This window comes from Chaetodon auriga, chromosome 6, assembly GCF_051107435.1.
Source record: "Chaetodon auriga isolate fChaAug3 chromosome 6, fChaAug3.hap1, whole genome shotgun sequence".
Taxonomy (NCBI): Eukaryota; Metazoa; Chordata; class Actinopteri; order Chaetodontiformes; family Chaetodontidae; genus Chaetodon; species Chaetodon auriga.
In genome coordinates this window covers 2062394-2089139 of record NC_135079.1, presented here as the reverse complement: position 1 = coordinate 2089139, position 26746 = coordinate 2062394, and the positions used below count along the sequence as shown (strand labels likewise).

General features: G+C 45.7%; 2 protein-coding genes across 3 annotated transcripts; both read left to right on the top strand.

Moving 5' to 3' along the window:
* iqub (IQ motif and ubiquitin domain containing) lies at nt 1–11659 on the top strand. 2 transcript variants are annotated; one of them, XM_076732779.1, is made up of 14 exons: nt 1–393; nt 508–600; nt 805–915; nt 2227–2361; nt 2466–2633; nt 3130–3305; nt 5657–5812; nt 7008–7218; nt 7309–7484; nt 7612–7782; nt 8021–8197; nt 8284–8532; nt 8614–8799; nt 9773–11659. In XM_076732779.1, the coding sequence occupies exons 1-14, from the start codon at nt 231–233 to the stop codon at nt 9968–9970; spliced, it is 2370 nt and encodes a 789-aa protein (XP_076588894.1). In that variant the 5' UTR covers nt 1–230; the 3' UTR covers nt 9971–11659. The 2 variants fall into 2 exon arrangements, with proteins under 2 accessions (XP_076588894.1, XP_076588895.1); XM_076732780.1 differs by lacking the exon at nt 5657–5812 and having other exon boundaries at nt 9773–10098.
* Nucleotides 11660–12908: 1249 nt separating this feature from the next.
* slc13a1 (solute carrier family 13 member 1) lies at nt 12909–23951 on the top strand. The gene is made up of 16 exons (XM_076732411.1): nt 12909–13013; nt 13800–13928; nt 14492–14628; nt 14918–15087; nt 15650–15679; nt 15839–15878; nt 15991–16072; nt 16730–16887; nt 17196–17315; nt 18974–19072; nt 19289–19390; nt 19850–19941; nt 20360–20454; nt 21586–21747; nt 23053–23190; nt 23312–23951. The coding sequence occupies exons 1-16, from the start codon at nt 12909–12911 to the stop codon at nt 23453–23455; spliced, it is 1803 nt and encodes a 600-aa protein (XP_076588526.1). The 3' UTR covers nt 23456–23951.
* Nucleotides 23952–26746: the final 2795 nt, after the last annotated feature.

Genomic DNA, 26746 nt, shown 5'->3' with positions numbered 1-26746 from the left:
CTGGCGTTGCCTGGTAACCAAGCAAACATTGGAGTGTCGGTGTTAGCAGCGCTGTGCTAACTCTGTGTCTCTTTAAAGAAGAGCAATAAAACTGATGAACGGACGCTTTTAGTCGAGTGTCACCGCTGCGTCGACTCAGCGTTCAGCTCGTTTGTCCACTGCAGCTCGGTTAAAGTGAGGAAGCGTACAGGCTAACCGAGCTAACCGTTAGCCGCTCAGGTGAAGCTGCCATGTCGGAGAGAAGAGAAGCCGAAGAGCAGGAGGTGAAAGATGAGGAGGAGAACACGGAGACGAGCCCACAGCCAGGTGGAGGTACTGCACAGCAGCCGCCAGAGGACGACGGAGAGCCGGAGAGTGACGGAGAGGAGGTGGAGGTGGAGAGCTCGACCGCAGGTGAGTTCAGCTCGACCGCAGGTGAGTTCAGTTTGACTGCAGGTGAGTTCAGCTCGACCGCAGGTGAGCTCAGAGTGTTGCTATTATCCAGATGTGTCCTTTCTGTCTGCGCAGGTGTGCTGGGGGCAGAAGAGGAAACTGACCTGAGCGATGACGCCGAGCACCTGGAGGAGCCTCAGAAGACAGAAGATGATGGAAACTCAACAGGTGAGACTCTGTCACACAGACATCACTGACTGAACCAAAGGTGTGATGAAAATAAGGATGATTTACTTCCCCACCGGTACGATAATACTCAAGGGACAAGCGAGCATGGCCCCAAACCAAGGGATTTAAAATAGTGGACAGGTGTCATGTTATCTCAACCTAAACGTCGTTCAGGTGATGATTTTCACTCTCTGTTGTGTCCAGACGTCTTGGAGACCGTAGAAGAAGCTGAAACTCAGGCTGATCTGCCCGACGAGGCCGAGCAGCTTCGAGAGCCTCAGAGGAAAGAAAACGTTGGAAACTCTACAGCTACAGGTGAGACTCAGACCCACTGACTATAAATAAAGATTATAAATCAAACACTACTCAGAAATGCTTTGGTTCTCATGAACACAGTATAACTCGGCCATAACAGCAAAGTAAACCAGATGTGCTGTGAAAACTGAGGCACGGTGCAGGATAGAAACAGTGAAAGTGAAGATAACAGATGATCCTCGTTCAGTTCGTCTTCCAAATGACAGACGTGGCAGTTTATCTCCATCTGCTTCACTCTCTGCCTCACTCAGACCGACGTGCTGACAGCGAGACTCGTTTCCCAAAACCGTTTGTCACAGATCGAGAGTCTGCAGGCCGTGTTCATTATCTCCATGTTCGTATTTGTGCATGAAGCGTCGGCAGTGAAGTACCGAAGACGTGTCGAGCTGTTTCTAGGTAACGTGACACGTGAACTGAACGACTTGACGATCAATATCTCGTTAACAGCAGTGACAAAGAAGCAGCTCTGAATAAACTGCCCAATTCGAAGGCAGCGGATGGACGACGTGGGAGAAATCTCTCATTTTCTGAGGATTTAACAGTCTCAGATTAATAAAAAAAAGAAACAAGTGGACTGATGATAAAATCCATCACAATGATACCAATGAAACTGCCTGTTAGTAAAAAAGCTTTTTATACTGACCTCACGAGGAGGCGCATACTTTCAGTATTAAACTAGAAGAGTTCAGTCAGCACAGAGCAGATCTCCACCAAAAGGTGTGTGCAGGTGTGTCCACCATGCTTCCATGAGAGCAGCTGGAACATCAGCCGTGAAAAGTGTCAAAGTGAAAGTAAATAAAACAGCTTCTTTCAGAGATGTGAATCAGTGCAGCTGCGAGAGGTCTTTGAGTGTACGGCCATAAACGAGCACGACAAACGTTAGGCTGACGGGTCCAACGCGACGAGGTCTGCGTCACGATGATGATGATGAACCTCGTCTGTGTGGCTCCTGTCACACAAGAAAAGCAGCTTTACAACAAAGAAACCGCACGAAGCAACGGAAAAAAGACAAGAACACGACAACAGGGACGGAGAAGGAACGTAACACGCAACCATAATCATAGAAATAAGAATGAAAATAATATGAGATGGAAGATAAGAGCGCCGAATAATGGTAACAAGTTCAACTCAGAGTACACAGAATACACGAACTCAAGAAAAATACAGCAGTTTTAAAGAAGTACAGCCTGAATCAGGACGTCAGAGCTCGTCAAAGGCTGCATCCAGACCAGACAACGCAATAAAATGACAGGTCTCACAGGTGTGTGTGTGTGTGTGTGTGTGTGTGGGTGTGTGGGTGTGTGGTTGCAGTGAAGGTGGTGCTGGTGCCGGAGGGTCACGTGATGACCGTGGCCTTCGCCATCGGTCTCAGCATCGAGGAGCTGAAGCGTCACCTGGCCGCAGAGCTCAGGGTTCCTGCTGAGGTGCTGCAGATCTCTCTGGACGGTACGGACGCCGTCTGTCTGTCTGTTTGTCTGTTTTACTCTACTACTCCTCCTCCTCCTCCTCCTCCTCCTCCTCCTCTGAGCGGTCGGCCTGTTGTTGTTCAGGTCGAGTGGTGGAAGAGCAGCAGAGCCTGATGGAGCTCGGCGTCCGGCCTCACGGCTCCACCCGGATGGAGATGAGCTCCGCCGACCCGACCGCCCACCCGCTCCGCCCCCTTCGCCCCCCAGAGCACGACAGCATGCCGGACGTCATCACCGTCCGGGTCCAGACAGGTGCGAACGTCCCGCCCTCGACACTGTCCTCCGCGAACCGCGTCCATGTGCAAACATGTCGGCCATAAAACAAACTGATGGTTTATCAGGTTAAAACTTTCTGATGGCTCACTGTGTTTAATTAAAATAAATTCTAGCCTTAACATACAGAATTAAAATATAGAATTATTAACTGGGAGATTTAATCTTCTTTTTATTTTTCTTATTTTATTTAATGCATCACTCAGATGTTATTTCAATCAATCAAATGGTAAAATGTTGTTGAATTTATTGATTGATTGTAAATAAACACTGTAAAATACTGTAATTATTCTGGTTTTACCTGCTGCTGAGCACAAAATGAGAAAAGAAACAGAAAAAAATACTCATAAATAAAGACGCAGCACTGATATGAGCTGAGATGGTTACAGGTTGTTTGTGATTGATATTTTATTTTAGGACTAAATCCAAAGTGTTTATTCACTTCAGCTCTCTGTGAAATGACTCTGACCTCCAGACGAGGGCGTCTTCCAGGAGGTGGTGGTGGAGATTGAGCGTCCCCGCCAGCGGAAGGCCTTCCTGGGCGGCTACAGGCACCGGCTGACGGGGACGGCGTACCACCACGCCGCCGTCCAGACCCTGCCCAAGAGGAGACCGGACAGAGGAGCGGCGGTCTTCAGCCGCGACACACAGGTACGGCACAGAGCCTCCAAACACACACCTCAGCAGGAACATCAGCGTCCAGCAGGTGAAAATAATAGAAACTGATGATAAAACGTTCAATTAAACGCATGAGACCACACAGAGCAGCAGCAGGACGTGTGTGCGGTGCGTTTAAAGGTCACTCATTAACGCAGAATGTCTTATCCAGGCAGGACACGACCTCATGAGCAAATTAAGCCGTCTAATCACAGAGAGAGACAGGCTGAAGATGAGACGCTTGAGCCAGAGGACAGAAGACGAATGGACACGGTGCCTCCTCTGCGCTGAGCGTTAGCTTCCATTAGCCTGATTCTGACCGTGTTCTGCACTATTTTAACCATATGAAGAAGAACATCAGTCACATGTTTGAAGTCAGAAATCCCTGTTAGCCCTCTGAAGTTCACGTCAGCGCAGTGTGTGACTCACCTCTGCCCTCCTGCTCACGGCCACACACTGCTCACACACACTCTGAACACGCGTGACTCTCACACTGTAATGATGGTGGTCGGCTCATTACAGACGAACATACATGAAGACACACACCACTGCAATAATGAGACCTGTGTGTGTGTGTGTGTGTGTGTGTGTGTGTGTGTGTGTGTGTGTGTGGGTGTGTGTGTGTGTGTGTGTGTGTGGTTGTCAGCACTGTGATCAGATGACCTGTCGCCACACAGCGCTGCAGCCTGTCGGCCTCACGACTCTTCTTCTTCTTCTTCTTCTTCTTATTTCGTTCTTTCTTTAAAAATCTCTCCCTGATTTGGGAATCAGGCCACATTCACACTCTTTTCTTCCCTTTTTCTAATTTCGTCTTCTCAAACTGCAAAAGAAAATGTGAAAAAGAACAACAGAACGTGGAAGCATGTCTCTGATGGCCGCGGCTCGTGCAGCGTTTCTAATCAGCCTCACAGCACAGTGACCTTTGACCCTTGACTTTGGCTGAAGCTGATGACGCCTTCACTTGAGCAGAATGTTTTAATGAGATTATTATCTCAGGATTCAGAGGAAAGTTTTCATGGAAACAGAAATTCTGCTGTGTTGCTTCCATGACATCTGTGTAATATTACAGACATTTCTTTACTGCCTTATTTTTATCTTATTTGATCTTCAGGTTTTCTTCTCTTCTCTGTCAAAGGTCCATCTTTTATTTCTTTTATTCTATTAGACCTGCACAGACCTTTACCTCAGCAGAGGTGTTGAAAATGCAGAGAGAGCTGCTGACGCTGATGAAAGCTCACTGAAGTGCTCTGTGGACTCATCGTTGACTTCTGATGGACGCAGTCTTCGACCTTTGACTGTTCTTTAATGAAGCGGCTCAGCGTCTCATCGTTAATGCTGATGATTTGACCTGGACAGGTTCACGTCCTTCACGCCGTCCACGGGGACGTTCTGCTCGCGGCTGTCGGCGGCTCGTCGTGTCTGCTGTCTGTGCTCTCGGACATATGAAACACGATAAGTGCACCAGCTGAAATCACGTCAAATGTGTCTTCTGTCCTTCTGGACTCTGCGCTGGTGTAAAGGTCATCACTGATTAAAGGTCTGAGTGAGACTAAACCAGTTTTTTCAGGTACTTGAGCATCACCAATCACAAGCCCTGATAATGTGGGATGCTGCTCAGACTCATCCCGCCCGCAGTGGAGCTCAGTTATCCGCCTGAAGGCAGCGACCTCGGCTGTGGCCTCCATGTCAGCGTCTGTCCGCAGCGCCCGGAGCTCATCGCCTCGGGCAGAGTCACGAAACTCATGTTTTCAGTTTCAGCCCAGAGGAGCTTGACTTTGGTTACCAGAGTTCACGTCAGTCCTGACAGAGATCAGCAAACAGGAGACTCAGATCGCTCCGTCTGAAGACATGTTATCACACACAGCACGGTGCTTTTTCACTCCGACACACTGTTCAGAAGCTTGGACTCACCTGTTGTTTGCTCTTCTCTTCAGCGTTTATTGTTGTACGACAGGCAGAATGCCGTAGGAGCCATTTTTTCCTCTAAATACTCGTCGATTTGAATTTGTTTTCCTGTCAGTGACCCGACATCAATACTGAGCCACAGCTGGGCTGTAAATACTCCAGGAACTGGTTTTCTTTGGCCTCTCTTCTAACGGTCATTTGTCAGTCTGCAGTGCGTCCAGCTGATGTTCTGTGATCAGCTTTGCTGTTTCTTCCAGCTTTATTTTGCACTTGACGTCTGGTCTTATTTGAATCTGCACAGATTTTCATGCCAAACTTTTACACCCTCTGATATTCTGATCTGATGCTGCTCTTTGACTCTTCTGATGATGTTTGTCTCTGGAGAAACATTCAGCCGGTCCACTGATGTCAGTCACTCTGTGTGTGTCCGTCTCCGTCAGACGGTCGAGCTGAAGAGTCAGACCCAGCAGTGTCCAGTCGACGCCTCCACCCAGATGACCGGCGTCGGCTGCTACGTCTCCTGCCTGAACGACAGGCTGGTCGCACCCGGCGACTACATCACCGCTGACGAGCATCACGGCAGGAGGCTGAGAGCTGTGGGTGACGTCTGCTTACAAATCATTTGTGGTTATTCAGTCATGTAAACAGGCGAGCTGTGATCGATGCAGCGGCGTCCTCATGCAGGGATCATTTGTCCCAGCTGTGGCACTGGAGGAAAGGTCAGCGTCACCAGCTGATTTTACACCAGTTTGGCCCGTAGATTTGAAATGTGAGACTGTCCTACCAATCAGCATCGTCATCAAACACAAAGCAAGCAGCACATAGAGGCACAAACATCCACGTCTGAGTCTCCACAACGTCATCACCATATATTAATAATGCTTAAGTTGCATTTGTTAGAGATTTTCTACTTTACATTATGTCTAAAATTCCCATTTTATAATACCAGAACGATTCTGTTCTTAGTTTTATAAAAGTCGGCAGTTTGGAGACACAAAGGACTTCACGCATCAGTAACTTCACCATGTGTGAAGATGGCAGAATTAGATTTGGATGAAGTCTACAGAGTCCAGCGATGTGTTTAATTGTAAATCTGCTCCCTGGACTCTCCTCTTCCTCTGCAGTAAAACACAATAAACCATCTCTTTTAAGTCACAGCTCCTATTCTGGGGGGGCGCATTTTTCAAAAACCTAATTCAGAACAGGCCATTAAAGAACAAACAGGAGAAATAAGATGAAACTGAAGTCACCCCCAGAAAATTAACACGGCATTGAGAGCAGCACAAGAGACAGGCTAAGAGCTGCGAGAGCAGATAAAGAAAACATCCAAAAGACATTAAAGAAGTGAGAGAAATCACCTTTGGGGGCCAACGACCTCAGGAGTAAACAATCAGAGACACTTAAGAGGACTTCACGAAGCTCTCAGACGACCTTCTGCGGTCACACGGTCGGGTCGTTAACTCCAGCCCGCCGCCCTGCAGCTCTGGACACGTTCAGCTGCATCCGTCAGCAAACACCACCTTTAAGAAAGCTGTACAGGACGTGTTGTTGTCCATCACTAACCAGGATCATGCAAACATCTACAGCTGCTGTAGTAGTGCAACTCTGAGGTCTTTAGTAAGCTAAATAAAATAAATACAAGATGGATAAAAATACATAAAATTGTACAGTATGTGTGATATATTTATACACACTCTACACAATAATAGTACAATAAAAAAACACAGTATGCATATTTAGTAGAAATTCAGCTGTGGTGACCTGCTCCCCTCCTTCTTCTCACCTGCCCAGGTGATCCGTCTGCAGACGTTTGCTCGGCGCTGGTTGGCCTGGCAGGAGGTGGAGCGGCTGAGGGGGGAGCGAGACCGACGGCTGGCCTGGCTGGAGCTGCAGGAGAGGAGGAGGAAGGAGGAGAAGGAGGAGCAGCTGAGAGACCGCCGCCAACGCTGGAGGAACCCGCAAAGGAGGGAGGACTTCAACCTGCTGTACCACGCTCTAGAGAGTAGGCTGGGGGGGGCAGTACTTGAGTAAATGTACAGCGCTGCTCTTGTAAAGCTGTGTGCTGATGTGAAATGTTCTAACTGTGTTTCAGAGTGGAGGCATGAGGAGGAGCAGCGCATCAACTCCTCCCTGCGAGGAGCCGAGAGGAAGGCGGCTCTCTGCTCGCTGCTGGAGCAGGAGACGCAGCTCATCGCCTCCATCGGACGCCATCGCATCGCCGTCCACGGCAGCAACTACGACAAAGCAGTCAGGACCCTCCTGGACAAGGTCAGAGGTCACCGCTCCCCCTCCTCTCCCAGCTCACTCTGTCCAGAGTACTAGTAGTAGTAGGAGTAGCAGCAATAGTAGCGGTATCAGTAGTAAGCAGTACTCACAGTGTGACGGTGCCTTTCAGTCGGCCGCTCCTCATCGGTGGAGAGCAGCAGACGGTCGACTGATCGAGATGGACAGTCAACACACACTCAGAGCCAGAGAGCTGCGAGACCTGTACAACAGCCTGAACCAGTCCACCGTGAGCCAGGACCAGAGAGTCCAGGTCCTCACGGCACTCAAACACACGGCCAAGGTACCGCACACACACACGTTTAACATGAAGGATGCAGTGTTTGTGTATGAACATCAGAATTAGACGTTCAACATTAGTGTTGACAGAACCCTTCAAAATAAAAGCCTCTGCTTTGTCCACTTTGGATTTCAGGATCTTATTGTTCCCTGTTGGCAGTGTTGTCACAAGACTACACTTCTTGTTTCACTGGAGTATACGTGTTCTTGGTGGTATGATTGTTTTTGTTCTTGTTGGATAGGAGCATGCGTGTCAGCTGACCCGGGACATCGTGGATTTGATTGACAGGGAGGTGGACCTGATGACTCGGGGGGTTAAGGCGGCCAGTCTGGAGGGACTGAGGAAGAGGATCTCCACTCTGTTCCTCCAGTACATCAAAACACCAGCGTTCAACCCTGAGGTGGCCAGGCTGCTGAAGGTGAGGCTGCTGGTCTGGGACCATGTGGACACTCTTTGAAGGGAATTATATAAAAATGTCTCCATATAATGTAAAATCTGCCCCAGGTTCCCCAGAACCCCTCCCAGCTGAAGAACGACATGTTCCTCTGCCGGGGCTGTCACCGCTACCTGCAGTCTGCCGACTTCAGCCCGACTGCCAGCGCCCGTCTGAGCGGGCGGTGCCGCGACTGCACCGGACTCGACAACATAGCGAGATCCCGCGATGACTTTTCGTGCTACGAAAACATCCTGAGGAGGCTGAGAGCCGACGAGCTGCAGCTCAGCGAAGACGCCAGGATTCCCTTCCTGCTGCAGGTGCTGTGTCACTTTGGTTGGTCTCTCTTACTCTGCAGTGCAGACACTCCAAGCCTGATGTCTACGTGTGCGTCCTCTCAGGTGGAGGACGTGCGGTACCTGGTGGAGGTGATCTGGGCGTCCCGCTCGGCCCTCAACGCCAGCAGCGACCTCTACAACCTGGCGTTTGTCCGCTGGGACCGTCAGAGGGACTGGAGCCCCTGGAACTGCATCCTGCTGTCCAGAGAAGAGACCTCAGCTCACATGGAGGTGAAAGACGTCCACAAGGTCTGTCCACGTCAGCATTTACACTCATCACACCCGACCTACACCCTGTGTTACAGAGTGGCCTCATGGCCACCTGGATGTAAAAAAAGCTCGCCTTTTGATGGGATCAAAGAGGATCTGTGCAACTTTTTAACCACGCTGTGAATCGTCACCTTAAAGAGTTTGTTGTAGCTCCCGGTCATTTGAACAACACTCGATGAGATTTTCCAAGAACCAACAAACTTTTTAGGGATGTTTCACCTGCCTTTTGAGTGTAAGATCAAGTGTCTGAGTGTGGTTTACTTCCCCTGGAGCAGCTGGTGGAATGACACACAAACCTCAGGCCTCCACAGCTCGTTCTCAAGTATCAGCGGTTCCTTTTATAGTTCTGGGTTTAGTTAATGTTTGGTGGAAAAGGGTCATTAGTCGCTGGTTCCTCAGGTTGAAACACAGGTGAGGTTTCTGAAATGGTTCCAGGCTCCTAGAAAAGACACTTTTTTCCACTTTCTTTCTTCCTAAGCTGGAAGTGTCAGCTTCCTGTGACAGACCACTCCTGGTTTATCAGCTCGGGTTTTACTTTGATTGTTTGCATCGCTTTAAACATGCGCGTTAACAGCTGAGGCGGAGGGACATCACAAAGAAGTCCAACAGGGCGAGAAACGCAGCGGTCAAAGTGACGGCTCTTTGTGCACAGGAGCATTTTGATGATGAAACAGCAAAGAGTCTGAACTGTCGTCAGTGTTTGACTGAAACTGAAGCTTTTGATTGGTCTTTGAAAGGAAAGATCAGGAGGCGTTAATCGATGCGACGCTGCACACACGTCCTGTGAAGACTGCCCGACGGGCTGTTTGGTCTTCTCTCTGTTTGTCTGGTCAACAGTCAAAAAGCGACTAGACTCCAGCAGTTACTCCCTTCTCTGGGTGTGTGTGTGTGTGTGTGTGCGTCTGTGCGTGTGTGTGTGTGTGTGTGTGTGTGTGTGTGTGTGTGTGTTCAGGCGTACGAGGCGACGTTCATCTGCAGGATCGAGCACAAACACGCGCTGGCTCGGCGCCACTTCAGTCAGATCTCCGTCATGGCCGAGTACCTGGACGCTCAGCCGGCCGCTGCCCCGGGCAACCAGCATGTCTCCAAGCCCATCGCCATGGTGACAGGCGAGCACGCCACCGACGCCACACCGGCCTCAGCTCATTAAGAAACGCCCCGTGGTCACTGTTTCCTCCCGCCCTCGTGTTGTCTGTCGCTTTCTGTTTCACTCTGGATTTTGATTCATGTCAGTTTGGGTGCTTTTATTTTGAAAGCAGGCTGATCTTTGCATCCTGTTCTGAGAGCCCAGGCCAGGCTAAGACTGAGATAATCTTAAAATTCCTCTTAGAAACTTCTCAAGTGTTTTGGGTGTTTTCCAACAAAATGCTGAATTAACCCTTAAATGAGCACAAACGGAAAATATTAAAGACACGAAGTCGTCGTTGTTTTCATCGTTTGTTTGTTTTTTTTGGCTCAACCGTTAGTTTGTCTGTAAACGTGACGAAAGCAAATCACAGCTTTTTGTCCACGACTCCGTTTGCATTCACACGTTTACACAAATGACAATTAAAGAGTTATTTCAGAGTAAAGTCTTGTGTCTGCTGTCGATCTTCTCATCTCACTCAACGCTGGTAAGCTAATTAGCACATTTCCCAAAATTAAAAACCTTTAAGATTGATTGATATTTGGAGGAAACTGAACCCAGATCTGTTTACAGTGAATAGTAAGTCTTGCTTCTTATCACTGGGAGCTGTGAAATGTGTTCCTCACGTTTACTGGCTCAGTTTTAGGTTATCACTAAAAGCATTTCGTTATCTGTGTCCTATCTCTAAAATGTCTCAGACAATTTAAGTTTTCATACGCTGCTAATTTGTTCCCACACATACAGTATATTTAGATGGAAACATTACTGCTGCCTGGATTATTTTCTCTGGTAATGATTAATTACTACTTTAGGGAAAAATCATGGATTCAGTTAAACGAAGTAAAGTAAACACATGTGTCACTATCGACCTTCCATATTTAACTTGTCCGTAAATCATACTTATGTTGCTTTTAGCAGATATTCGAGGAAAACAACAGGAAATACTATCAGTGAATATTTTACTGCCGTGTTCAGTATGAGTGTTTTGCGACTTGAAACAGAGGAAATGTTTCCTTGTTATGTTGCCAAAAACAAATGTAATCCGTGCAGCATTACATTTCCTTAATATCGTATTTCCTTCTGTGATTCTGGCCAATCAGAGCTTTTGTTACTTTAAAGTAGGACTTTAAATGCACGACTTTGGAGTATTTTTCCATTGTGGTATAATTCTTCTCTCGGCACACTCAAGCCTCCATACAGTGTGTTTCCTATTTGAGGAACCTTGACAAAACCCACATTTAAATCCATTTCCAGCTTGGCCTGAATGCACCTCCTGTCGCTTCTGATGAGTTCAGTGAAAATAAAACTCCTGCATTTTGACAATCAGAGGCATTAGCCAAATATCAAAGGTCAAAAATAGAGTTGGCAACTGTTTAACGGCCTCTGAGGGCTTTAAGATAAGGAGTTAAAGTCTACCTGAAGGCAAATCAGGCTGCTCAGTTTGGTTTACCGTCCAACCAGCTGTACGGCCCATCAGCAGAGCCGTTAATAGCACACATGTATGCAGATGGAGGCAAGCGGAGGTAGGCCGGAGTTCATCTGTCGCTTTCATTATCTGCAGGTCATTCACGTTCTCCGTCTGTTGACGTTTCCCCAACACAACATTATTGTCTCCATGATAACAGCACTCGAGGCATGCTCATGCACGCTCTGAGCAAATATTGACTTGTCTGATTTACAGGATGTTCAATAAATTATGACCGCGTTCGTTTCGTATCGTGGATTTTTCCAGCTGACGATTTAAGCATTGTTTTTCCTCACGGGACGATCGGTCAGTCAGATGGTGTCTGCGGACCGCTGCTGTTGTTGTGTAATCAACTGTCAAACTGTCTTATATGTCCACCCACTGACCTTTACTTTAAATTCAGTGAAAATACCAAATCTGTAGGGTTGACATTTGAGCCCATATCAGACGTTTTTCAGGCTGTGTTGAAGAAGGCAAACCAGGCCTAAAATTTTAGTAATTTATGTGTTCACAGCTTGTAAACATTCATATCCTGTGACAAAAAAAATGACACTTGAACACATAAACCACACACACGCACACAAGCAGACGATCAGCATTGAACTCCAAGCTGCAGGAGAGGGTTCATTTTATGAAATATGCATTAATGCCTCCTCAGCAGAGGTGTTTGACTGAGGGAAGCAAACATCTGCAGCTCTGATTCATTTGTACGTGTTCATGTCTTCGTCCTGCTCCTCCTGATGTCTTTTCGTGACAAACTTATGCAAACTGCTTTGTTTTGCTGTGATTTCTAACTAAATCCACATTAAAAGCAGCTCGTGAGATGGCCTCGAAAATCTGACAATTCATCATTACATCAGCAAGAAACAAGAATTGTTTTATTATGTTTTGGTCACGTAATCTGATACTTGAACAGTATTTATTGACTGTTATTGACTAAATGATACAGTAAAAAGGAAGACGTGCGATTAGATGGTTCTGAGTGCCAAGTGGGTGGGCCCAGGCCCATCGAGGCCCACCCACAGCATCACAGCTGGAAAAAGAGTGGATAAATCCACTCATTTTCCAGCTGTGATGTTCCTCCTGGAGGTCCTCTGAAACTCAGAAGGAGCTTTGGAGATGCTGAAGATTTCGATTTAACCGATCAAATATTAGCACATTTATACTTTTCCACAAGTGTAGAAACATGTGAAACCAACTCAGAGCCTTCAGCCCGTTTAAAGTGTCATAAATGAAAGGCTGTCACATTATTATCTAACGAGATAACGGGCAGGTTTGCTGTCTTGCTCAAGAAAACTCCAGCAGATATGGACACGTAAGGCGTGACCTCGCTCAGTTTGAGGCTGTAGAGTCTGTGAAGAGGGTCAGACTGACCCAGAGTTCCCGCCAGCTCAACCACAGGCCCGCGATCAGCCGCCGGAACGTCTCTTAGCTGAACGACAGCCAGATTACAAGAAGAACCTGCAGAAGAAGGAGGAGGAGGAGAAGGGAGGCAGAATGCTGAGGAGGTTGTGGAGAGGACTGTGGAACTATCGCAGCATCGCTCTGATCGTTGTCACGCCGCTGCTGCTGCTTCCTCTTCTTCTGGTCATTGGGACGAAGGTTAGTGTCCTTCACACACATCTTGACCAGTGCAGATGGCTGCAATGATTTCAGTAAAAAAACAGCTCGTCTGAAGTTCATGACTGAAAGTAAAGTGAACTGAAGACATGAAAGAAATGTTTTAAGAGTGGAAACACTGAAATCATGTTTGTTCTCTGCAGTGTCGCCTGTGGACTGGCTGGGAAAGCTTCAGTGAAGCTGCACCAGTCAGTGCTTTTAAATGAACTGGATCAAATCACCATGTGTAACGTGTCAGAGTGACGAACCCAAAGGGCTTTTTAGCCTCTTCTTGCTCCTAGTTTTGGCTTTACAGCCTTTATGGTTTAACCTCAGCATTTATATATTTTATTGTTTATTGTATTTTATTACCCTTTATCTGTATCACTTTGAGCTACAGGAACTCCAATGTCTCTGAGGGGTCAACAAAGTTCAATCAAATCTAATCTAATCTAATCTTTGCTTCAGATAATCTCCTGCTGTTCATTACCTGACCAGCCATGTTTCCATCCAGCGCAAACACAAGTTTTAACCCAAATTTCCTGCAAGTTAATTCATGTTTCAGTCCATTTGGCTGCTGCAATATTAGCAGTAGGTTCATCAAGGTAAACGGCTGGTGTCAATGATTGTCCAGCCAGGTACCTTTAACCTACCGTGGCTGCTAATTGGTTCCTTTCTGGTCAGGTACATATTGTGGTGAACTGATGAACTGAATAGTTGTGCTGTTGTTGTAGTTTTGTCCTCTATGACAGACACATGTGACAGTGTTTGTGCGTTTTGTCGCTGTAGGAGGCAGAATGCGCCTTTGTACTGCTGCTGATGGCGACGTTCTGGGTGACGGAGGTGATTCCTCTGTCCATGACCGCCATGCTCCCCGCCATCCTCTTCCCCGTGTTCGGCATCATGAGCTCCTCAGACGTGAGTCCATCTGTCTGTAAGAACTTTCAGAAGTTGCTATTCAAAAAACATCTTTATGATTTATGAGACGAGTGAAGACTAAAGAAGAAGCTAGTAATTAGCATAGCTTATAGCCTACATTGCTAACTAACATTTGGCTGTTTGGTACGGTAACTATCCAACCTAGGTCCCATCAAATCTTTTTAACCTCAAAAAATCAGCAACATGAGACAACAGCTGAGTCACGGTGGGAGCAGGACTACCTGTAGCTAAAACGTTAACTAACTGTAGCTAAAGTTAGCTAAGCTAGGTAGCAACAAACGCTAGCTTTGATACTGACAGAAACACACTGCAGGATTCGTCCAAGTTAGAAAAGTTATTCAGTTCTAAAAATATCAGAAAGTTAACCAAGTTTGTTAAAAGTAATAATTACTAGTTTTAATGAGTAACTGTGTGTCTGAAAACTGTGAAAACTTTTCTTTGAGTTTGATTTCAGTTTCTCGGCAACAAATGAACGTAAGTGACAAACTTGCATAAGAAAACTGGGTTAAAATTGTATCACTTCCTTGCTGTTCCTCCTCCAGGTGGCGAAGGAGTACTTTAAAGACTTCCACTTCCTGCTGGTGGGCGTCGTCTGCCTCGCCACATCCATCGAGAAGTGGGGTCTCCACCGCAGAATCGCCCTGAGGCTCGTCACCATGGTGGGAGTCAACCCGGCGTGGTGAGCGCCACCTCCTCTGTGATAGGATTCACTTTTTCATAGACGTTGAATATGTGAAAACTCCCTCAACATGTCAAACAGCAGTCTGTCCTGGATGCTGACAGATTTGGGGTTTGTCTCTCCCCACATTAAAGCCTTTCTGAAACACCGGATGAACCTTAAAATGCTGACTCAGCATTTCAGTTTGCTTTGGTGGATGAGTTGCAGGGTGCTCTCTGGAGGGTAGAAAGCATTAGTGTGTGATGGCGCACAGGTGTTCCTGCCCTGACCGCCTTATCGTCGTCCCCAGGTTGATTTTGGGCTTCATGTCCGGATGCGCTTTCCTCTCCATGTGGGTCCAGAACACCTCGGCCGTAACCATGGTGATGCCCATCGTGGAGGCTGTTCTCCAGCAGATCCTGAAGGCCAAAGAGAGGGGCAGCATCGGCGAGGACAACCCCAACCTGCAGCTGGATGATGGTACCTGGATTATCGCTTTATTCTGAGTCTATACAGAGCAACGTAATTATATATAATCATACCCAAATTATACTTTTTGAAGAATGGTACTAAGTACTCTCTGTGCTATTTGTCACCTTCAAGTATACTCAAGTATTCCTTGAATACCACTTGAGTAATCCTTGAGTAACTTGAAGTTTAAACAATATGCTGAACAACTTTGTACAAACTCTAAGTGTACTGAAGTACACCACTGATTCAAAGCACGCTCACAGTACAATTGTATTCCATCACAAATGTGTCATAATAAGTAAAAGTATACTTAAATATACTTAAATATGCTTGAAATGAAGTGAAATTAAAGTACACTTTAATTAAGCTAATGCTAATAGTGTATTACAAAGAATTTAAAATAAGTACACTTTATTACTATTAAAAGTATTTGTTAATTTAGCACACTGTTTAAAAGTACATTTAAGTACAACTTATAATACATGCAGAGAGACATGAAGTTGATGACGAACGACATTCATGAATGAACCAAAACCGAAATTTCGTCCAAGTCACACAAAGTTATGCAGAGTGACAGAGAGTCAGAACGATCAGTCTGATCGTGACTGTTAGCTTCACAGTGGGAGCAGAGCGTCACAGGCGCACACAGAGGTAATTTCCACCATTTTCTGCTAATTGCCATAAAAACTGCCTCCTGAAAATAAACCCAGAGGTGCCTGACGAACACAGAGGAGCTTACCACCGCCTGCTGTTTTTGCAGAAGCTGACGGCCATGTTGAAGCGACGAAGGAAGCCATGAGGTACGCCAAGGACGTGACATGTCGTGTTCACTGTCCCTCTGACTTCTAGGTTGTCGTCATTTCAGTATATCCAGCACACGTGAATACTGCAGTATATTCCTGTGTCTCTCAGTCAGGAGAAGCTTCCAGATGTTCCTGAAGGAACCCTCACTGATGTCCAGATAGAGATGGCGTCTCAGCCTGCAGCAGCCGAGGTACAAAAACCGCTCACCACAGAAAAGAGTGCCGTGTCTTTCTGTGATATTACTCTCACCAAAACTCTTATTTCTGTCACTACTACAGTTGTTGTGATTGCTATTACTGCTTCTGTTTCTGATACTGCTACTATTAATAATACTACAGGTACCACTATTTCTACTAGTGCTGCTGCTTCAGTTACTACCACTATTGCTGTACTGACATTATTACTGCTTCTATTAGTACTGGTTCTGCCACTCCTAATACTACTACTACTACCACTACTACTGGTACTGCTGCTACTGTTGCTAAGCTAATGTTAATAGCCCTGCTGCAGCTTCTTGTATTGCCACTGTCACCGTCACTGCTGTTACTACTACTGCTACTATAGCTACTACTTGTGATATTAATACTTGCATTGCTGCTGCTTTAGCTGGTGCTACTACTGCTATGTGTACTGCTAGTATCTGCCTCTGTTACTGCCGACACTGCTGTTATTAAGGCTTGTGCTGCTAATCTCATAGTACTGCTACTACTAATCCTGTTTTTTTACTCCTAATGCTGTTACTACTGATAATACAGCTCTCACTACAATGTGTGATTTGTACTTCTACTGCTCCTGCTGCCTGTCATGCCACGGTGGGCTGATTGTCTCCCTTGGTGTCGTCTCGCAGGTTGCTGAACGTCAGCCGGCGGCTCCCAGCACGAGCGAACAGAACCGGATGATTTGTAAAGCCATGTGCATCGGCGTGGCCTACGCCTCCAACATCGGAGGCATCACCACGCTGCCCGGCACGTCGCCCAACCTCATCTTCTCCGAGTACATCAACCAGTGAGTGGTGCGCCGGACGTGCTGAGTGTGTATGTACGAGACAGAGAAAAGAAGAGCTGGAATTAAAGGGAATGACAACAGAGAGAAGCCTGTGAAGGCGTTTGAATTAACATACAGAGTGAATGAAAAACATGTTCAGTCTGTGGCAGGGTTGGTTGGTATTTGCTAAATATAAAAGTGCAATTTAAAATTCCCCTGTGAGGGATGTGGGCTTGACAAATGAAAGAGCAGGAAACAAAGGATTCAAAGCTCCTCTGTGCATTTAAAAAAGAAATTAAATCCACCTCAAACGCTGTCTTTACATTCAGGGTTTACCCAAACTGCGACTACATTAACTTCGGGAACTGGCTGCTGCTGTGCCTGCCCATCAGCGTGATCATGCTGCTGCTGACGTGGGTGTGGCTGTACTGGCTCTTCATTGGCTCAGAGTGAGTGTCAACACGCCGTCCGCTCTGCCAATCATCCGTCTCTGTTTGTGTTTCTCGGCATGCTGCAGCTCCCTTCTTCCGCCTTTACAGCAGTTCTTTTTGGTTCACTCCTCATCATCATCTTCATCATGTGTTGCTTCCTCTCTTTGCCTTCTGTGCGTTTATTCATTATTACAGCATTTATCACAGTTTACCCGTCACATTTACATGAAAACATTTAGACATCAATGAATTAGAAGGCGGCAAAGAGAAACCTGATAATATAACAGAACGGCGTCGCCAGATGTTGTGGACACAAAGATTAATGTTTTATTATATTCAACCACAGACAAAGTGTCCACTCGGCTGATGGGCAAAATTTGTTTTATTTCTTTGCACAGCAGGTGTCACTAGTGAGAACTGAATGAAGCTTCGGGAAGGAAATAAAAATACGGGGGGCAAGCATTAGCATGCAAATAATTCGTGAAACATGTTAAACTATGAAATGTTCCGCCTCCTTATTTAATGTTTTGAGCGAATTACATTATGTGTAAATGGTTACGTCTGATGTCATCAATGCCGATGCCGGTGGGCCTCCCAGTACGGCTGAAAACACGGCACAGAGACAGACCACAATGAAAAATGAAGGAGTCAAAACCAAAACATAACACTGAATTAAATGGCGTCTCTTAGTGGTGCCCAGACAGTTAGTACATGTAATGTTTGACGATATCACCACACTGACATCCCCGTGACACTGGCCGATTGCTTCTCTTTAACATACTGCAAAACACCTTTTCAGTATTTGTGAAGATAAACAACATCATTTACTGCTTTTTACTAGTGATGGTGAGATGAAGTGTTTCCATGGTGATAAGCTAAATGAGGCTACGCTAACTCCCAGGTTAAATCAGCATCCTGACCAGCTGGTCTGAGCTCAGTTCTGTATTTCACTGTGAGGACGAATGTGAGGTCAGTCTGTTAGCCTGCCATGCTAACATTTACAGCTCACATTAAAGCAGATAAACACACGCTGTAATTAAATTCTTACACTTTATTCTTCTGTTGTTGGTGTTAGTATCAGTTGCTCCGGCTCCATCCACACAGACGAATCCGAGGGCTAACGGACTTATCCCGCCTAGCTGTCTTTGCTAAGTCATCACTGGATAATTGCTGTTTTTAGTTCCTTCTCATAGATATCTTACAACCCCCTGCGCTGCAGAGTTTCTTCTTTTTGCTTCTCAAAGTTTTGGCAAATAAGTTCAGAAATCAAATCAAATAACAAGGAGGTTTATTCTGATTTCTTAGCAGAATAGATTTTTTAATCTGAGCGAACTTCAAAGAATAAACTGTGAATGTGAGTAAAATGTCATTCAAAGACACTGAATATGTGAATGACTCGTTTGGATGTGATGAATGTTTGATTTAATCTCAGAACTCTGCTCGCTGCTTTCATTTCAACATGGCCTGAACCCGACGTGTGTGTGTGTAATGCTAATGTTAGCATTAGCAGCGTGTTGGTGTCACACAGGTTAATTGTGAGCGCCGCTGGCCGACGCACATGCTCAGTAATCTTTTCATTACCTAGTCGGCGCCGTGTGCTCTCGGTGTGCTTTTAACCAATCACAGTCCAGCGTGAGCGTTTCTCTGAACACACTCTCTCACACACACACTCACAGCTTCAGGTTCCTGTGGCGATGTAGAGGAGAGCCGTCTGAGAACGAGACCGCAGCAAGAAATGTGATAGAAGAAGAGTACAGGTCGCTGGGATCCATGAGGTGATCACTCACTCACTCATTCATTCACTCATTCATTCATCCATTAATACAGTTATGCTGTCAATCATTTAATAATTAATGTATGTGTTTCTTTATTCATTCATTCACATAGTCAGATATGTTCATTCTAATTTAATCATTAATCCATTCACCTGTCTTTTCATCCACTCATCCACGCTGTCATTACCTATTCATTCATTCATCCCCTCCCTCCAGTTCTCAGGAGATCTTCACTGCTGTGGTTTTCATTGTCATGGTGTTGTTGTGGTTGACCAGATCTCCAGGTTTCATGCCGGGCTGGGCTTCGCTCTTCCCTCAGTGAGTCACATGACACACCGTCCTGCTGCTGCAGCTAATGTGGATTCATCCTCCGCTGAAAGTAGTCCCCAACAAATGTTCTGTTTCCCCCTGTTCAACTGACGTTTGGTAAAGACGACGGTGACCTGCCGTTTTAGGAAGTACCTTTAACCTTTTTTAAAAGGAAAACTTTATATTTCTGAGCTGTTTTTAATTATTTGCGTCTTCAGTTGGATCCAGTTAGCTCGAGCTCAGAGCCACAGAGGGCAGAGAAGTCAGAGAGGTTACATATAATATCGGTGATTTTGATCTTATCACTGAATTTATTTAAAAAATCTAAAATAAATCCACATCTGACTGTTTTCTCCAAAACATTGCACAGATAAATTTCAGTGTTTCATGTAAATGTGGTAACCAGACGCTCAGGCGTCACCTGGTTCAGTCCAGTCGCTCAGTTTCTTCTGTTCTTGTCTTGTGGAGTCACTCGAGCTTCATCACCGAGGCCACCGTGGCTCTGCTGCTGGGCCTCCTCTTCTTCATCGTACCTGCTCACGGACCCTCCAGAAAATACGGTAAATGCACAAGACATCACAGTTGAGCTGTGATTGGCGGGTTAGTTTACATCCACAGCAGCAGACAACCAGATGTGGAGTGTAGCATGAGTACATTTACTTTACAAGTACTCCACACAAGCGCTGTTTTGTGGTCGTTGTCATGTAGTATTTCTAGTTTATGCTACTTTGTACTTCATTTTCACTGCGATTCAGAGGAAAATACTGCACTTTATACTCCTTTACAGCTGTGTATTATGTCTGAATTTGCCTCCAATTTGTAATAAAAATACAATCAAGATTATTCTGAACATTTTCAACAGCTGTCCCAGCTGATAGTCTGTGTGTATTGTGCAGAGAGACAGCGTCTGCCTGTCCGTCTGTCCATATGTCTGTCTGTGAAGGTGTGAGCAGGGTCTTTCTGTCTCTCTCCATCCAGAGTCCATGATCTCCTGGGAGGAGTTCAGCGTCTCCATGCCGTGGAAAGTCGCCCTGCTGGTCGGTGGAGGCTTCGCTCTCGCTGAAGGAACAGAGGTAAGCTGTGACTTCCTGATGTAAAACGAGCTGTGAGACAAAATAGAAGACAGCACGACAGAAATAACAGAGAAATTTAGATTTAAGATGAGACATTTTATGACATAAATACCAAAGAAACACTAGAACTCAAGTTTGACATAATTTTATTTAAACTTCAGTCTGGAAGAATGAGGTTTATTTGACTTTAAAGACTCCAGTGAAGCTGTCATGCTTACCTGTTCAGGTAGGTCATGCAGCTGCAGAGTCATCAAAAGGAGGGAAAATCACAAAATGCTGAAATGCTCCCAGTTAAAGGATCAGTTCACTCAAATCATTTTCTGGTGGTTCCTCTTCAGTCTGTTGGTTTCTGAGGTTCACATCATCCTCTGACATCCGTCTCATCCTGCCTGACCCGTCATGGCCCTGAGGTCTGCTTCCTGTTTTATTTTGAAGGTCCACTCTGCTCGTGTGTCTCGTTTTGTTCCCTTCTTTCCTTCCCGTCTTTGTGACTGCAGGTCACTTGTGTTTCTTGTCCTTCTTCCTGTCTGTGTTCTGTGTGTCTTCACAGTTTGTTCTGAGTTCAGTTTGTGGATTTCTCTCGTGATTTTTCTCAGCTGGCTCGCTCAGTGTTTGTCTCTGCAGTTGACTGGAATCAGCTTCATGTTACAGCTCTCGCCTTTTCGTTTCAGCCGTCCTGCATTTTGCTCCTCATTTGAACTTCATAAAACACAACATCACCTGTTTTTTGCTGCTCACAGCACTGAAGAAACACATTTCCAACAGTTGAGCAGCAGCTTTTCAGAGACGTTTCCTCTGGATGATCCACAGAACACAGTGGAGACAGTTTGAACGGGATTATCTTTGGGAGTAACAGGATCTGAAGATGTCATGTTTTAAAGGTGTGAGCAGCACAAAATAAACTCCATTTACCTTGATTTAATTTGAGTGGAGGCAGAAAAACCACTGAAAACAGATGATCTGCGTGAATAGATCAGAAACTGCAGGGAAGAGGGGAAATATGTCCCTTTAAACCAGAAACATCTATTGAAACAGGGTCAAAACCTGCTCACTGATTGGTCAGTCACCATGACGTGTGTGTGTGTGTGTGTGTGTGTGTGTGTGTGTGTGTGTGTGTGTGTGTGTGTGCAGGAGTCGGGCTTGTCTACGTGGGTGGCCGAGCTGCTGACACCTCTGGGCGACCTGCCGGTCTTGGCCACGATCACGATCACCTGCCTCATCGTCACCACGATAACAGAGGTGACCAGCAATGCGGCCACCATCACCATCTTCCTCCCGATCCTCTCTCCTCTGGTAGGTTCGCAGCGCTGAACAAACTGTGTTTTGGGCTTTTAATACTCTTTAATATGTTCAGCCAACAGTGGAGTCATGTGATCAGAAAGTAAGTCACGTGATGCGTTTTGATGAAATGTGTTTGGGTCTGGAGGGAATTTCCACAAACATGGAGGCTTAAAGTGAAACGCAGTGTTTTCTTAACACCCTCTCCTTCGGTTCTTCTCCTGGTTTGGATGCTTGTTGCTCTGAGCTGCTGCTGCTGGCGTTCTGTTGAGCCGACTGTCTGAACTGAGCAGCCATCTCACGGACTAAAGTGTTGACCTGCAGCTCAGGTCTGGAGCTGAAAACCTTTTTACAGTTGGGACACTGACACAGGACGTTAATATTCCAGTGCTCAGTGATGCAGGTTTTACAGAAGTTGTGTCCACATGGTGTGCTGACTGGATCAGTGAACACATCCAGACAGAAGCTGATCTTCAGTCAGCAGACGTGTCTCCGCTCTGAGGACAAAAGTCAAAGTGTTGTTATACTTTTTGTCTGAGTTGAAGTGTGTCTGAGTGGAGCGGATGTCTTCTCTTACTGCTGGTTGGAACAGGACATGTTATCAGCTGCTGTGAAGACCTCAGTTGTGTTTGTTCAGGGAGACGCGGCGACACGTGTCGACTGCAGCCCCCGTCCACCTTCAGCTCGTAGGTCTTTGAAGCCTCTCAGGTCTGAATGTTAACACAGTGACCAACTTTTAGTCAAATATTAATTAGTTCTGCCACAGACTGCACGTGGACCGCACCACAACAATCCAGGTGAGTGGAGGAGCTGTAAAGACATCATCTTTGGGTCAGTATGCTGCTCCCTTTACAAGCCTACAGCAATTGATTGATTAGCTATCAGTAGCTGCACCAGATGCATCAGCTGATTGGCTGTTAGCTGACGTGAGGTCATATTCAGGCAGGTGAACGAGTTCTCAGTGTTGCTCTGTTGATGCCGACGTATCACATTCTGCTGCACCTCCTCGAACTCCTCGTCCCTTCTTGTTTTTGTAACTTAAACACGGGTTTTTCTTCAGAGCATCAGATCGTCACACCTGTCTGTGGGCCGGAAAGGTGCCTCTGAGAGTCCGTAGCTCGTGTGGCGTAAATAGCTCTGTTTTATTAGAGGAGCTGAGGGTTTAAAGCATGCAGACAAACAAAGGTTTTTAGTGCGCCGTCCAAGCAGAGCGTGATGGAACAGTTGGCTAACATTTGCAAGCTAACCAGCTTTGCTAACTTCTCCATGACGACAGACCCAAACCTAAACTTAGCGTAGCTTGTGTTTGTCTTCCCTCAGGCGGAGGCCATCCAGGTCAACCCGCTGTATATCCTGATCCCCACCACCCTCTGCACCTCCTTCTCCTTCCTGCTTCCGGTGTCCAACCCGCCCAACGCCGTCGTGTTCGCCTACGGGCACATCAGCATCATGGACATGGTAAGTCCTGTGGCCCAGAAGCAGGTTTGTTTTATTTCTACTCCATCACAAACTCAACTCTGGTTGTAACGCACCAAACCAAAGATAAAATCTTAAATTCTGTGTCCGACTGTCGCCGCAGGTGAAGGCGGGGCTTGGCGTCAACGTGATTGGCGTCCTTGCGGTTCTGTTGGCCGTGGCCACTTGGGGAGTTCCGTTGTTCTCTCTGGATACGTACCCAGACTGGGCGCCACCCCTCCCCAGTGTCAACTCCACAGCACCGTGATTAAGGGGCTCCAGGTGTGGATCTCAACGTGAGGCTCAGGGACCTCCAGGGGCCTCTTTGGGGCTCTCAGGAGGCTGCTTAACATTTCTCAGGAGGAATAGGTTCATGTATTTTTACTCGCTGATGCAGAGAGAATGTATTTATTATTCTTTAGTGGTTTTATTGCCCCCATCCAACATTTAGGAGCCCCTGTTTTCAGACTGCTCGTCCACTTCAGCCAGGTTGTACATAACGTTTATGTCTTTGTCCTTAAACTGGCCAAAGACATGTTTTTATTCTTTAAAGCATCATTATGAGGCAAATGTTAATTGCACAATGTGATGGCTGTAGAATAATGACACCATCTGTTTTTAAATAGTTGCCTATAAGCCTCGCTTTGGGGAAATGAAGACTGAGTGGCGATCCAGTCCAGCTGGCATCATTTCTATCTGCATTCATGTCTCCATTATAGACTAAATGAATGAATGAACTGATGCTTCTTCTCTGAATGTTTTCTTCTTCTCCTCCCTGCTGTACTTACTTGTTTACATGAAGCAAAACTCGAACTATGACGGCGTCTTTCCTCTCACTTATTGCCAAAGAGGTGTTGATCGTTCCTTCATGGAAATTAGGAAACAAATGCGGTGGATCTGTGTTTTTTGGTAGTTGCTCCTCGGAGGAAAACAAGACACAACACACTTGTTTACGACAGCGACCACTTGAAAAAGCTACTGGCTGAAAAGTTTCTACTTTAAAGTTTGTCTGCAGATGTTAAGTTTTCCAAACCGAAGCACTGTGATTAAAGTCTTTATCTTTTACTTTTGTTGTGCCATGAGCTGCAGATGGAGGGCAGGAAGTGATTTTCTGCACAGGAAACACGATAACACAAACTCAAAATGCAGATGTTCAGTGTCGTTTGCAGTTGCTCAAATCGATCAAACCAAGAATCCATGAGGCACTTTTATCGAGTACCAAAAGTTGTTGTTCATAAGGGTGAAAAATGCAAGAAACTGACCTAAAAACGCCAGAAAAAAATGTCTTGTTAACCTTCTGTGGTCAGAAGTCGAGTCAGCTAATGATGGAAATGATGTAACATTAACTATTGTTTTAAATCTGTGGTGATGATTTAAAGAAACAGCTACAAGCAACACGACTAAGACTTGTTAAATCAGTGTTAACAGTTTCACATAAGACATCTGAACGTAAATAACGTACTCTGTCTCATTTAGAGACGATCCACGACTTGAGTGACGTTTCATTGGACCTTTGCGAGCGGTTAACCGAGCAAACAACTGTAACGTAAACGTCAACATTCAGCACTGCGGCGCTGAACGTTTGTTGCTTAGTTAATCCTCAGGACAATAAAAGCTACAAACCCTTAAAAAACCAAACGTCAGTCATCCAGAGCACCTTGGTACCGAGGTCGTGGACCAACCGCTAACGAAAAAGTTGTTACCTTATATGTTCTGATTTTCTGTTTATACCTTTCTCTCGTAATTTCATCTAAACTAGCACAGCAACAACTTTCCTTCATCTCATCTGTTCACTTCCTGCCCTCCGTCTGACTTTAACATCATGAGACTGCGAACCTGTTGATCGTAACAAGTTTTACGTGTTAAAAATTCATCACGATTAAAATCACAGTCTCACATGATTGTGATGATCCTCAACTACCGTGAACGCAGACACAGTTTATTCTGATCACACACACTCCGTCCTGCTGCCACAAACACTCACTGCAGCACCACATGTGGATTAATCCACCACTGAAAATAGTCCCAACAAAGGCTCTATTTCCTCCAGTTTAAGTAAGTGAATCCACTGTCCAGCTCCAAACAGCAGACTCAGCAGCTGAAGAGGTGTTTTTCTAACGAGCTGGTGGAGACCAAAACAGGTAAAAGGAGCGAACGCTGAAGTGGCGCCTGTTTGCTAACATGTTAGCAACGGCTACTGTATAGCTGTTTTCAGCTCATTCTGCTGCCCCCAAGTGGTCAAAGGAAACAAGAGGAAGAATCTTTACAGAAGGAATGGGACGATGAAATTAAACCAACTGAAGTCTTTTGCTGGAAAACTGATGGCTGTTAAACATGTTAGATTTTATATGTCTATTTATTGTAGGTAGTCGACGATGAGCGTCTTTTCAAACTTCTTTCTGTTTTGGCATTTTGATGTTGCTTCCTTGTTGTTTTTGTTGATTTCTTAGAGCTGTAAATAAAGTTTGAATATAAATGAATGTAATGAAATGTTAGCCGCGTAGCTTCGTGCGTGCACTGCTCCTACACTCTGAGTACACTGGTACAGCATAATTGCTGGAGTGAAGCGTGAGCAGCTGCAGCAGAAGCAGCGAATCACGTGAAGCTGTTTTGAATGTCCTGTACTTCCAGTGTAGCTGAGGCATTGCACGCGCACGCACACACACACACACACACACACACACACACACACACACACACACACACACACACACACACACACACACACACACCTTTGTTGCTCTATGAACTCTCTGTATTTCTGTCTCATTTGACTCATCAGTGGTAAAACACAGCAGAGAAACACTGACCTCTAGTGGCCACAGTGTCTGCAGGTCACAGCCTCCAATCACAGGCTGTTGTCATACACAGTAAATAAACAGCGTGAGTATCAAACACCAGACTAACACCAGGCCACTGCAGCAGCCCAGCACTAAATTCTCTCTTCATGAAGGCTGAAATGCTCAGTGTCTGTTTCAGAGTGTTGATTCGACCTTATGGTAACGTTACACACTGTAGTTTGTGCTGAACTGTAGGTGTTTCTAATGTTTTGTCCACCCTCATTAACATAAGACGACAAAATGTTTTTTCATACTGTAATCTTTTTAGCAGTTCATGCAGCCACATTCATTCATGAACCCACAGAAAGTTCAGCAGTGAATAACGAGCATAAACAGAAATGACTGAATGAGAAGAAACTGAACAAACAATTAACAAATTAAATTAATTAAAATGATGATCTTCAGTGTTTCAGCTGTAGGTTTCTCTGTGCAAACAAACAGCAAAGTTTGCTTATTAACATTAGTATTAATGTAATATGATATAATATCTGTGAATAACACATGTCGCTGCAGTTCTAAGTCAAAGATTGTCTATGCAGGAGGAGGTATCACAGGATTCAGCTCCAGTTACTGAAGTCATGCTTTCATCTTAGAAAACAGGAACCAGAGTTTGGTGTGAAGTATTTATTGATCAGTGGAGGCAGGAAGCACTTTCAGACGGAGGCTCCGTGGATCAGGAAGTCCTGAGCAGACTGGAAAGTCCTTGAATTTTTAAATAA